Genomic DNA, 13,241 nt, shown 5'->3' on the forward strand with positions numbered 1-13,241 from the left:
CCAAGGGAGCCGGCGTTTGTCCGCAGAGAGCTTCCAGGTCATGTGGCCAGCATGACTAAGCCGCAAACCAGAGCTGCACACGGAGACGCTGTTTACCTTCCCGCTGGAGTGGTACCTATTTATCTACTTGCACTTTGACATGCTTTCGAACTGCTAGGTGGGCAGGAGCAGGGACCGAACAACAGGAGTTCACCCTGTCGCAGGGATTCGAACCGCCGACCTTCTGATCGGCAAGTCCTAGGCTCAGTGGTTTAGACCACAGCGCCACCCACAACATTTAAAGCCATTAACTGCCTGATTTACTCTGCCAGGGCCTGTATTCTAGACCTAGCAAACTTCATGCCCCCTTGGCTTCCTAGCTGAGTCCCCACGTTTCACAGCTTCATTTTCTTGGTGACTTACTTCCTACCTGTGGGACACAGCTCCTTTCAGCTTTCCAGTTTTGTCCCTATCCTGCTTTCTCCTCACTTCCACTTGCCTCCTTCTTCACATCTCCACCAAGCATTGTTTTTTATTGTACACTTTATCCCATTCCCATAGCCACTCATTCTCTTGGCCCACCTTCTGCAGTCTTCCTGTCTTCTTCCCTCTGAGGAAATCCAGCCTCTCCTGAGCTTCAGTTGTGTGTGTTCCCTCCTTGAAAGCCCACTTCTTGTTGCAGCTTCCTGCCTCCTCTTGCCTTTCCTTTAAATTTCATTTCCCACCTACCTTTCCTTCAGATACTCAGTTGATTCTGGAACTTTCCTTCACCTTCCCTGCCTTTGAGCTCCCTGCCCCTTAGCGTCTCTATATCCAAGGACCTCTTCCCAGCCCTTAGCCTGCCTCTGTTTGGAGTTTTAACCCCAGCCAAACTGACAATTTCTCATTTCCTCACAGAAGCTGAAATGCACATTGTTTGTTTCTCTGATCAGCTGAATATTCTGTGTGGTTAACCAGGTAATCCAAGCAATGTGAGAGGTTTCACTACGCACAAGAGCAATGCAATATAGACAATCGTGGGAATGCTTAGGGTCAAACTAGTTCATGAGCATTATCTCCTTCTAAAACAAATTAGCAGCCCTATGCAGTTGCTTTGAAGTACTAGGCACACTCAAATCTTCCCTCCTTGCAGTCTCTACAGTCTAAATTGTCTTTCCCTGAATACCTAATTAGTTATGTAGGAGACACCTGAATGTTTTCCCCAGTGCAACTAAAACAGCAGCCTGCTTTAGATTATTATTATTTATTAAATTTAGGGTTCAGACACTGTTTAGAGAAAGAATCGGACTGGGTCCAAGAAACATGGGGAGTACAACCTTATTGCTCTCTCAGTGGTTTTTGATATGGTTGACCATGGGATTCTTTTGAACCGTTTCTATTATTATTATTATTATTATTATTATTATTATTATTATTATTATTATTCTATACTGCCCTTCTTCTGAGGATCACAGGGTGGTTTACAAGATAGAACACAAAAATGCATAACATAATAACAAACAAAATAATAACACCCCACACAAGCAAAGTTTAAAAGCACATCATTTGTTTAATTAGCCAAACGTCTAGTAGAAGAAGAATGTTTTCACCTGGTGCCTAAAGATTTGTAATGAAGGTGCCAGGCAAGTCACCCTGGGGAGAGCATTGCACAAATGGGGAGCCACCACAGAAAAGGCCCCTTCTCATGTTCCCACCCACTGGACCTCTTGTGAAGCAGGCACATGAAGAAGGGCCCCAGGTGATGATGGCAGGGTCCGAGTCAGTTCTTATGGGGAGAGGCTATCCTTGAGGTGTTGTGGTCCTGAGCCATTTAAGGATTTATAGGCCAAAACCAACACTTTGAATTGGGCCAGTAAACAAATTGGCAGCCAGTGCAGCCAGGTAGATAAAGAGATAGGCGGGTCCTATTCAGAGGACCAACTCTGGGTGCTCTCACCAAATGAAGTGAGGCGGATGGGAGAGAGCCTTCTTGGTGGTGGCACCCCAGTTACTAACAGTCTCCCCAGAGAGGTTCACCTGGTACTATTCTTATGGTCTTTTCAGTACTAGGTGAAATACCTTTTTAATCATCCAATCTTTTAAGCAACCTGTGCTTTTACCACCTGTCTCAATTTATGAATTGTGCTTGATGGGCTATTAATAGTTTTGCTCTTTTCTCTTCCAAACAAGAACAAGTGCTGCTTTTGTACTACTTATAGTGTTTTGCATTGTGTGTGTGTTTCTTTTAATTTTTGTGAGCCACCCAGATAACATGTAATACTGGGCAGTTATCCAAATGGTATTAAATAAACAAATGCCCCGGGTTCTGCACTCCTATTGAAACTTTACAGGTTGTAAACTAAACCTCTACACTGCTGATACATTTCACGGCCCTGCAGCAAGTGGCTGCATGTAGGTTTGTACCCATTGTTTTATTTTACCTTCTTTTTTGATAGATAGGAACATAGGGCAAAAGCTGTCACATTTTCTGGAGCAAACTACCAAAAACTCCTAACGATTCAAAAGAAATGCATTCAAGACCTGCGCTGGCATACTGGAGAATCCAGTTCTGCAGAGTTGTCCACAATTATTGCCCGATTACTTTCCACTCTTCAGTCCTGAGCAGGGGGAGGGTGGAATAGTGGCATATTAGAAGCCTAATATCTGAGTGCATTTTTAAAAAATAAAAAAAGCTTAATAGAGATGGAATGCCTTGTGTTACAAACTGAAAGAACAAGAAAAGAGAAGAAAAGAAGGTAAACAGACGAGGTGCTAATCTCTGTGGCATTATGCAATATTGTGGTTATCTAATGACAGCAAGGCTATTCAATAGAAACCCCATTGTCTGAAGGAGAAAAGAAGAAAATCAGCACCAATATTGGAGCCTACAAGAGAGGAAGGTGCAGTTGTTGTCTGAAGATGGAAAGTTTCCAAACTCCACAGGAACAGGAGGGGGAAGAGGAGGACTGGCCACATTTATTGGCTCCACCCATACCTGGAGAGGATCTTTTATTGCAGCACCTGTAGATATATATCTCTCTCTGTATGGCCCAGCACTTTGCTTCACTCCCTTGGCATCCCAGACAGAGCAGAGACTTTCACACCTTCGTTGCCATTCCACCTGCTCCGGTGCAACCATGAGAAAAGAAATTTGCACCATCGCTTTTCTCCGAGCTGTCTTCTGCGAGTTCTTAGCCACGCTGCTCTTCGTCTTCTTCGGTTTGGGTTCAGCCCTGAAATGGCCTTCGGCCTTGCCAAGCGTCCTCCAGATCGCCCTGGCTTTCGGCTTGGCCATTGCCACGATGGTACAGACATTTGGTCCCATCAGCGGCGGCCACGTCAACCCAGCAGTGACCATTGCCTTCTTTGTGGGGAACCAGATCTCTTTCCTCCGGACATTGTTCTATGTTGCAGCCCAGCTGATCGGTGCCATCGCCGGAGCAGGCATACTTTATGGGGTGACTCCTTCTAACGCCCGTGGCAACCTGGCAGTCAACGCGGTAAGTACTTGCTGCGGCTGTGGATTAGATTCGTGATATTGGTGGTTTGGCACCTCGGGCTGGCAAGTGCCCCTCAAAGGGGAACTGGCTTCTCAGGAGAGACCTGAACTTAGCCTCTGGAGAGCTTGTGGCACAAGAGATCCCACCAGCACATTATGCTGTAGAGTAAGAATAGGCATGGAAGCTTGCTGGTAGGACAGGTTAATTGTGCCTTGTAATTTTCAATGCGGCGTTTCTTCCAAAGGTCTCTCATATCCAAGCGAATGAGTCAGCCAGTCCCAGAGAGAGAGAGAGAGAGAGAGAGAGAGAGAGAGAGAGAGAGAACTATACTTTTTCTTTAACTCCAGCTTTACCATTTGAAGAATGATCTGGGGAGCAGGGCAGATGTTGGTTCCTTTTAGAGTTGTTGTTTTTCAAAACGATAATAATTTGGAACCATTTCAAACTGTTGGTGCTCAGTTGGTGCATGTTGCCTTGTGTCCTCTTGGAAAGGCATCGACTTCTTTCCCACTATTTCCCAATGGAACAATAATTTATAATAACAGTTTATTATTTATACCCTGCCCATCTGGCTGGGTTTCCCACTCCAAAAGCTACTCCTGCAGTCCAGTGGACAGCATTCAGTACTATGCTCAGGGATGTGGGAAGGAAGAGTAAATTAGCTACACACAAGCCCAACAACTGTGAACACAGAGTTTCCCATTTGCTTCCCGTGTGTGAGCATGGATCTCTTCAGATCCCTGTGAAAGGTCAGTTCAGCCCAGGATGAAGCTGAAAGATCCGACAGTCTTCAGCACACTAAACTCTATGCTGGGCTGTGTATTGAATTAAATGGACCATCCGGGAAGGTTTAGAATCCTCATTAGACCTGGACAGGAAAAGGCACAAGACCAGCTAAGCCAGCAGGAGGAGGATATGGGAAGCACAACACAGTGAAAATTCAGAACACCCTTTGCCAACCTGGTGCTCCCCAGATGTTTTGGACTTCAGCTCCCTTCAACTGCAGCCTGCAGAGCTAATGCTAGGGGATGGGGGGAGTTTTAGTCCAAAGCAGCTGTAAGGCATTAAGGCTGGTTGGTTGGCATTGATCTTTCTCAGGAGACAGAGAAGAGTGTGCCTTCAGGGGTGAAGTCAAACTTGTAGTGCTACAGCGCCTGCTGTGGAAAGGGAAGGGAGTCAGTGTTAAAGGCAACTGGAAGTTCCAGGTTTCCATTGTAAGAGCCCAAATTTCCTACCAAAGGAAATCAGATGTTTTTACCTACTTGTTCAATGCTGTGCTATAGCTAAGGATCCAGCTTACTTCCCCTTGTTTCCTAAATTTTCACCAGCAACCATTCTTCTGCTCCTATTAAACTTTTAGTTAGCATGCAGAGACTGCAAAAGGGAATCTTCGGACTGCTCTGCATTTCAATCTCTCTTGCGTTATCCACATTAACACTGAATTGTAGCTCTGGATTGTTGTCCGATGTAGAAGAGGAAGCTGGAAGGAGAAACATTTGTAATGTAGATAAGCCACCTGCCCACTGTTGGTTTGATATTTGCATTACAAACCTGCCCCCAAAGCAAGAATTACCTTAAACCTCATATGTGTAAAGATGCAAACTGCCTAACCAGAGGGCTTAAAATCTATTCCCCTCCCCCCCCCCGAATTTCATTGACCCGCAACATACCTATGTAAATCCCAAATGCTTATAGTTCCTTCTAACTCCCCTCTTCTAAATGTAAGCTAGAGACTCATTTAATGGAGCCAGGGAACATTCTTTTAAGGCTGCCTAAAAGAGGATCCTGGTATCTGCTCCTGAATTGTTGCAAATCCCATAGCTTCCCCCTGCATTGTTCTTCAGCAGGTATTAGCTGTTGTAAAGAGCATTTGAAGGAGATAAAGCATTTGCCAAGAGATAATATCTCAGGGCTAGGTTGATGAGGCTGTATGAGAAATCAGTAACAAAAGAGAGATAAATGAAGGAAATAAAAGATGGACAGAGTGATAGACCATTTAAAAAACAATGAATGCCTTGTATAACTCCAACTCCTGTTGCTTCTTAAAGATCCTTTCCTGTCCTATAGAGAGGGGTTTATAAGGTAATTCCAGTTTAGTTCTGTTGAAGCTCAGTGAGCTGAATTGTTTATTTAGTATTATTAAGCACCACACCTCCAGCAAGCTTGGCAGCGTCCAAGTAGAGAGTGAAATGCAGCTCAGAGGAATGAAATCTAATAGCAACCGTGAAGTCTTATTGCACTTTGGGGTTTGTTGTTTTCTTAACAACCACCCTTAAGAGTAACCTCTACTTCGTTGGAAGTAGTTTTTCTTGGTTTTAAGCAGGAGTTAGTTCCAGAGATGAATGTGCAAGATTGTAACCGCAGTCTCTTCTCTTCCATCCTGACAGCTCAGCAACAACACAACCGCAGGCCAGGCTGTGGTGGTGGAGATGATCTTAACTTTCATGCTTGTTATGTGCATCTTTGCCTCGACTGACAGCCGCCGGCGTGACCATGTGGGCTCTCCATCCCTGTCTATCGGACTGGCTGTCACTCTGGGCCACCTCGTTGGGGTAAGTGTTTTTCTACTCAGGTTTTCTTTTAGGAACATGGGGAGCTGTCCGATGTTTTGAGTCAGGCTATTGAGTCGAGCTCAGGTTTGTCCAGAAATACTTGGCAGCAGCTCTCCAAGGTGCAGGTGGCAGGGGCTGAACCTGTGACTTTCTGCGTGGAAAACAAAGTGGTGGTACAGAAACAAAAGGAAGGGGGAGATGGAAATAGTGAAATGCCCCACATCATGGCAGCCTTGAGTGCTGATCACTTGGGGGGGGATGTGGGGCCACAGTCACTTGAGCACAGGGAGAATAATAATAATAATAATAATAATAATAATAATAATAATAATTTATTTATATCCCACCCTCTCCAGCCGAAGCCAGGCTGAGAGTGGCTGAAAACAGTAAAAGTAATACAGCATTCTAAAATCAATTCATTCTAAAATCAATTCAAACTCAAATTAATGGCAACCATTGGGCTAGAGTTCTGTGAGGATTGCCAAAGGAGGGGGTCAGGCTGTGCCTTGGCCAAAGGCCTGGTGGAACGGCTCTGTCTAGTCTCTTGTGACAAAGCATTCCACCAGATCGGGGCCACACCCGAAAAAGCCCTGGCTCTGGTTGAGGCCAGCCTAACCTCCCTGTGGCCCGAGACCTCCAAGATGTTTTTGTTTGAAGACCGCAAGGTCCTCCATGGGACATACCAGGAGAGGCGGTCCCATAGGTACGAGGGGCCTAGGCCGTATAGGGCTTTAAAGATTTAACCAGCACCTTAAACCTGTTCCTGTACTCCACCGGGAGCCAGTGCAGCTGGTATAGCACCAGGTGAATGTGATCCCACAGTAAAGACCCCTTAAGGAGTCTCGCCGCGGCATTCTGCACCCGCTGGAGTTTCTGAGTCAGTCTCAAGGGCAGCCCCACGTAGAGTGAGTTACAATAATCAAGTCTGGCGGTGAATGTTGCGTGGATCACAGTGTCTAGGTCAGGGTGAGAGAGGTAAGGAACCAACTGCTTAGCTTGGCGGAGATGAGAGGTGGGAGCTCCATGCAAAGAATCCTATGGCTTCTGTCATTTCTTCAGTAGGAAGCAGTCTTCATAAAATCAAAGAACTGTAGAGTTGAAAGGGATACCAAGGGTCATCTAGTCCAACCCCCTGCAATGTATGATTCCCAGCTAAAGCATCCATGACAGATGGCCATCCAATCCCTGCTTAAAAACCTCCAAGGAAGGAGAGTCTTATGCCAAGTCAGACTGTTTCCCTATCTGACCAGCAATGGCTCTCCAGGGTTTCGGACAGAGAGTATGGGTTGAATCCAATGATAACCCTGGACCCATAGAAATGAACAGACATGACTAACTTAGGTCTGTCTACTCTGAGCAGGACTAGCTTTGGATACAATCATATTTCTCATCCTTTACTACCGGTACCTTTTTAACTGAAGAAGCCAGGATTGGAAGCAAATACATTTTGCATGCTAAAGGTGTGCTGTACTATAGAGCTATGGCCTGTTTGGGTAGAGCAGAGGCAGGGAACCCATGGCCCTCGTGTAGAGATGCAGCATTCGCATGAAAGTGCTTATGCACACAAGCAGGATTCCTACCGCACCAAGCATGGCCGGGCTGAGAATCTGATAGCAGCTCCATGGTGTGGGGAATGCTAGAAGGGAGAATTTGCTGGGATTGCCTGACTTTTGCAAAGCAACAACAACATACCTATGGTTACGTGGAACATACTCAGTAAACACACAAAATGTAACCGGCTGTACTTTTGAATAAATAAGGTATACTATTCATGTGTGGGACGCAGGTGGCGCTGTGGGTTAAACCACAGAGCCTAGGACTTGCCGATCAGAAGGTCGGCGGTTCGAATCCCTGCGACGGGGTGAGCTCCCATTGCTCGGTCCCTGCTCCTGCCAACCTAGCATTTCAAAAGCACGTCAAAGTGCAAGTAGATAAATAGGTACTGCTCCAGCGGGAAGGTAAACGGCATTTCCATGCACTGCTCTGGTTTGCCAGAAGCGGCTTAGTCATGCTGGCCACATGACCCAGAAGCTGTATGCCGGCTCCCTCGGCCAATAAAGCGAGATGAGCGCCGCAACCCGAGTTGGCCATGACTGGACCTAATGGTCAGGGGTCCCTTTACCCTTTACCTTATTCATTGTATCAATTTGTAGATTTCAACAGAAGTCAACGAAAAAAGCAGAAGACTCAGTGGATCAGTTCATTCTCTAGTCAGTTCATGCATAAGGTCCATACATGTAGAAGTATCTATTCCACCTGTCTGTTCAAAGAGTCCAGTAATCCACATGAAGGGTTGTTACAGTTCCACAGAATCCTTTTACAGAGTCTCAGACAAGGATTTCCGGAATATTAGCCTTGTTTCTCCATCCTAGGCTTCATGGCAAAAATGACCAGGAAAATCAGAAACCAGGAAGAGAGAAACTTTAATAAGGAATAGGAAAAATTTACAAATTACCTAAGAGAACACTGTAAACAGCTAAAAGTTTTGGCAGAATTTGAGTAATGCTTGTAATGTACTATAAACGAAGGTAAAAATGGACTACTTTAAGAAAAATAGAGAAAATATATGATGCAGTTGAAAAAGATTGAAAATGAAAACCATGGAAGGGTGGAGGGAAGTCCAATGAATCAGGGAATCCTAAATGTTGATGGTTATGTCTAATGTTTGAATTTAAATGTGTACTGCAAAACTGAATTTAAAAAAAGATTATAAACATTGGAATTACAAGAAATGTTTAGATGCCTAACGAACACCTCCCCTCTTCTCCACAGATCTATTTTACTGGCTGCTCTATGAATCCTGCCAGGTCTTTTGGACCTGCTGTTGTCATGAAAAGATTCAGCAGTGCTCATTGGGTAAGAAGTTAGAGCTTTTCACTCGGAAGTAAAAGACAGTCACAGGAAATAAGCAGTGAAAACTGACCCTTAGCTGCTGCACGGCTAGGGTTTACTGGATGCAAAACCAAAGTCACACATATTTTAATACAGAAGTATTTCAGTGTAAAAGATAATGCACAGTAGAAATAGACAATGTGCTTCCCTTCAGATGACTACAACTTCCATCATTCCAGAATAATGGAATGGCAGAAACTAATGGGAGCTTTAAATTACAAGGCACCATGTTGGGTAACTCTGGTGTGTGTGTAACTTTTCATCTATGTTTTAGAACTGTGTTGGGCCACCAAATTTCAACAAGATTCGCAATGCCATGAGCACAATGGTGGTGATATATGACTCAGAAATTGGCCACCTTCCCATATATTCTCCTTCGTATTGTAGCTGCATCTGTGGTCCCTAAAATGTGGAGTTGAAATCCAAATATGTACTGAGGGAGTGCAGATCACCAACCACCATTTCTGATTCCTTTAAAATGTCTTGACTGTTTTGGCCCAGCCAGGGACCTCCAAATTTACTGTTAAATTTTGCTTTTGACGAAAGAGAGATTGCACCCTTGAGAAATTATGCAAATTTTAGTAAAATTCCTTTTGCTTCCTTTGAAATTCATCAGAAGATCTGCCCAAGCAGGAACCGTGGGGGAATAGCTGTAACGCCTGGCCCCCCAGGTTCAGAGATCACCCATTCCTGTTCTGGGACTGGCCAACCAAAGAGGAAAGGGTTGCTCTCTGTTGCTCCACATGCAACTATCTACATTGCAGAGCCACATCCCCTTAGGAGTAATCTGTTGGGGGCTGCATGGTGGCAGGGGGCTAGGAAGAAGTCAGCAGTGGGTGGGGCTAGAGCCAAAAGCGAGTGTGTCAACCTCTTTCACTCTCCTACCCTCTCTTTCTTTCTTTCTTTCTTTCTTTCTTTCTTTCTTTCTTTCTTTCTCTCTCTCTCTCTTTCTCTCTTTCTCTCTTTCTCTCTTTCTCTCTTTCTCTCTTTCTCTCTCTGTCACCCCTTCTCCCTCATTTTCTCTGTGCCACTCCCTTTTTCCTATTTCTCTCTGCCCCTCCACCTCTCTCTCACTGTGTGCTACCCGTTCAATCTCTCTCTCTCTCAATTCTGTCTTAGTAGACTGTGTGCAGATAGCTAAGTCAGAATGCACTGTTTTCCAGGGACAGTCCCAGAGATTTACAGTTTCTGATTTGATCCTGGAATGTCCCGTCTTTTCTTAGGATGTCCCTAATTTCATTGGAGAAATGTTGGGGGGTATGGAGTTATTCGACTCCCAAGCAATCTGAAGTCAGTCCTGTATAAGGAAGTTTTTAAATGTTTAATGTTGTTGTTGTTGTTAGTGTTGGAAGCCACTCAGTGTGGCTGGGGCAACCCAGTCAGATAGGCGAGGTATAAATAGTAAAATTATCATTATTATTAAATAGGACATCCCTATTTTCATTGGAGAAATGTTGGAGGGCATGTGAATGGCTAGCTTGCAAAATGCTTTTGAAATTAGGCCAAGGGCTTGCCTACCTCTGCCCAAACCCATGAGGCATTTCTTGCATGGAAGATACGGCACAAGATGAATCAACCACCTCTGCTCTGGCCTCACTGGCACAAAGGAGCCTGAAAGTCTTTGGACAGCTTCTAACTCCTTCCCTTGGTTCCTCAGGTCTTCTGGGTTGGCCCCATTGTTGGAGGCATTGTGGCCTCTCTGCTTTACAACTACCTTCTGATGCCTCATCCAATGAACATGTCAGAGAGGGTCGCAATTGTGAAAGGCACTTACGAGTCGGAAGAAGAGTGGGAAGAGAAAGAGAAAAGCATAGAGATGGCCTCCTGCAAATGAGAACGCTCTGGATGAGAAGGTAGAGAAGACTCAAACACCCCCTGATGCCAAATGAACACTGACCAAATGCCTTGCAATTTAAAGAACCAAGATAGCTTCCACTGATGCCTGGGGACCGAAGAGGGAATCAGGGGGACATTACTTCTGTAAATAACCATTGTGAGTGTGAGTGTGCATGTGTGTGTGTGGGTGCATGGGAAGAAGAAAGCTGGAAAATGGATGGTTTGAGCACAGTCCGTTTTGGGAGCAAGGCATTCATTCAAAGTGCCGCACCAAACAAGAATCGTATTGTAACGTCTCAGGACCGGCAAAGACCTGCAAGTGTTCTAGAGTTATGCCTGGCACCTTAGCTTTTGCAACTGTGCGAGGGGTGGGTGTGTTAATAGTTTCTTTAGCAGTTTATATTTCCCTTCCTGATGGGCTGCAGGACAAGTACCCCCAGGTCCACATATACTCTGGGCTTTCAGGGTTTGGGGGCAAAGTTGCCTGAGCTTGAATTTCTTAGGTCCAGCTTCATATATGCAATAATGCTTGCAACTAGCCCTTTTTTGTATGCTTAATACATCTCCAGCCCACATACACTGTAAATATTCACATGAACCCCTCAGGTTGAAGTTACAGTGGGCTTTATGGAGTGATACATTGGACAGTGAGATGAGAATTCGTGTGAAACACCCCAGCCTTTAAAGAAAAAGACTGCTACATTCACGGAGAAAAGGAAAACACCATCCTGACTCTTGCCTTGCCTTGATTTCCATTTTCCATGGGTTCAAGCAAGCAGCAAAAGGAAGAGAAACAATTTCTAGATCTACTGTATAAAGCACAAGGCCCTTTCCTTAGACGGGTGGACATCCTTGCTCCAGCTCGACACTTCTGCCTCTAGTCAGTGTGTGAGAGGATTGCTAGCATTTGCGTTTGACCAGGTATCAAGAGGTTAAGACCTAGAGGAGGCAGAGCCAGGAGTCGGGATGGGGGAATGGGATTAGTAGGAGTGGAGCCAATAAAATCCAGAGGTTTGCTGCTGCGGCTGGTGTTGGCAGAGGTGTCAGACCCAACCTGTGCTTGAAGGGTGAAGGATCTGCACAGGAGATCACATGTGAGAGTATTCTCAATTGCTGCCCCTGAACAAAATCTCCCCTGTGGCTCTGGGCCCTTGCAACTCCTCCTTGCTTGGTCTGAGGAAAGGTGTTGGCCACAGAGGAAACAGGCATAACTGCAGGCTGCTAGCTCAGTCACTCACGCAGCAGTGTGTGAAATGGACCATTTGGCTCAGCTCCTGAGGATAGGATGGGGGTCACCTTCGGAGTTCAAAACACGTTGCAGGTGCACTAAGTGGGAGAGGTGCAGCTGAATTTCACTTCAAGAAAAGAAAAATCAGCTTGAAACAAAAATCTTACTAGCCGCAAATTCTGGCTGTTGAACAAAATAATTTGGCAACAGAATCAGATTTTAAAACAAATAAACAACACTGAAATGTTTGGGGAGAGTTTTGTTGTTTGCTTGGTTGGCAGCCCAATTAAAGGGAAGGTAGTTTTGGGTGCTTCATCCAGAGGTGAGCACAGGTATGATGAGGAACTGGACCAAAAGTCAGTCCTCCTGCAGCTGTGGGGGAAGTCAGAGATGTGCGAGGAAAATCAATCCAGAAACAATGATCTGTCCATTGACCCTTTCCAAAGTGTTATATAACTTGAGCTGGGTGGGGAAAGACTGCTGTTTTCTGCATTGGCTGGTGTCTTGCTGCGTTTATTTCCTGTTTAATGCAATTTCATTTATTATTATGAGGGTCTCTGTAATATATTGTATTATTTATTATGAATAAAAAAACTAAAAAAACCCAGTGCAACAACATCAATGGCTCAGGGATATGTCAATGTGGGTATAGTGGTCCTCACAGAGAACCAGGGAGACTCAATGGTAACCTGTCAGGCTGAGAGAGGGAACATTTTTCAGCTCGGGGCCATGTTTCCTTCTGGACACTTACTGAGGGCCACATGCCAGTGGGTAGGGGGCACAGGCAAAAGTGAGTAGAGCAACAAATGTGAATTTTACCTCTGTACTGGTGTCAAATGCATTGCTCTGCTTTCCTTTGGACCACATTGGCAAAGCCAAGAGGGGGGTCTGGTCATCTGGGCAGCCCAGGACCTCCATATACACTGCCCAGGCTTACGCCCTAGAGAGAAGAAGAAGAAGAATTTGGATTTGATATCCCGCTTTATCACTACCCTAAGGAGTCTCAAAGCAGCTAACAATCTCCTTTCCCTTCCTCCCCCACAACAAACACTCTGTGAGGTGAGTGAGGCTGAGAGACTTCAGAGAAGTGTGACTGGCCCAAGGTCACCCAGCAGCTGCATGTGGAGGAGCGGGGAATCAAACCCGGTTCACCAGATTATGAGTCCATTGCTCTTAACCACTACACCACACTGGCTCTCTTCAGTGGAGAGGTCACTTTGCTGCGGCTAACAGAGCAAAAACCAATGTGGGAGGCAGCAGTTATGTTACCAGTCT

The 13,241-nt window shown here is 45.3% G+C and overlaps 1 protein-coding gene and 1 long non-coding RNA gene across 3 annotated transcripts in view; one reads left to right on the top strand and one right to left on the bottom strand.

Moving 5' to 3' along the window:
* The first annotated feature begins 1,508 nt into the window (after positions 1-1,508).
* On the top strand, positions 1,509-12,568 carry LOC309332267 (aquaporin-5-like). Of its 2 annotated transcripts, XR_014152068.1 has the most exons (5): positions 1,509-3,458; positions 5,846-6,010; positions 8,783-8,866; positions 10,560-12,298; positions 12,339-12,568. XR_014152068.1 is itself a non-coding variant. In XM_081845335.1 (4 exons), the coding sequence occupies exons 1-4, from the start codon at positions 3,096-3,098 to the stop codon at positions 10,734-10,736; spliced, it is 789 nt and encodes a 262-aa protein (XP_081701461.1). In that variant the 5' UTR covers positions 1,509-3,095; the 3' UTR covers positions 10,737-12,568. The 2 variants fall into 2 exon arrangements, 1 of the variants encoding a protein (XP_081701461.1); XM_081845335.1 differs by having other exon boundaries at positions 10,560-12,568.
* Positions 6,017-13,241, bottom strand: part of LOC309332517 — a 33,148-nt gene continuing 25,923 nt past the window's right edge. Inside the window, exons 2-3 of the long non-coding RNA XR_014152099.1 lie at positions 12,786-12,906; positions 6,017-6,161 (exon numbers count right to left, since the gene is read on the bottom strand). This is a non-coding gene — a long non-coding RNA (uncharacterized lncRNA). The remainder of the gene's footprint in view (positions 6,162-12,785; positions 12,907-13,241) is intronic.

Source organism: Podarcis erhardii (genome assembly GCF_964252035.2).
Source record: "Podarcis erhardii genome assembly, chromosome: 2".
Classification (NCBI taxonomy): domain Eukaryota; kingdom Metazoa; phylum Chordata; class Lepidosauria; order Squamata; family Lacertidae; genus Podarcis; species Podarcis erhardii.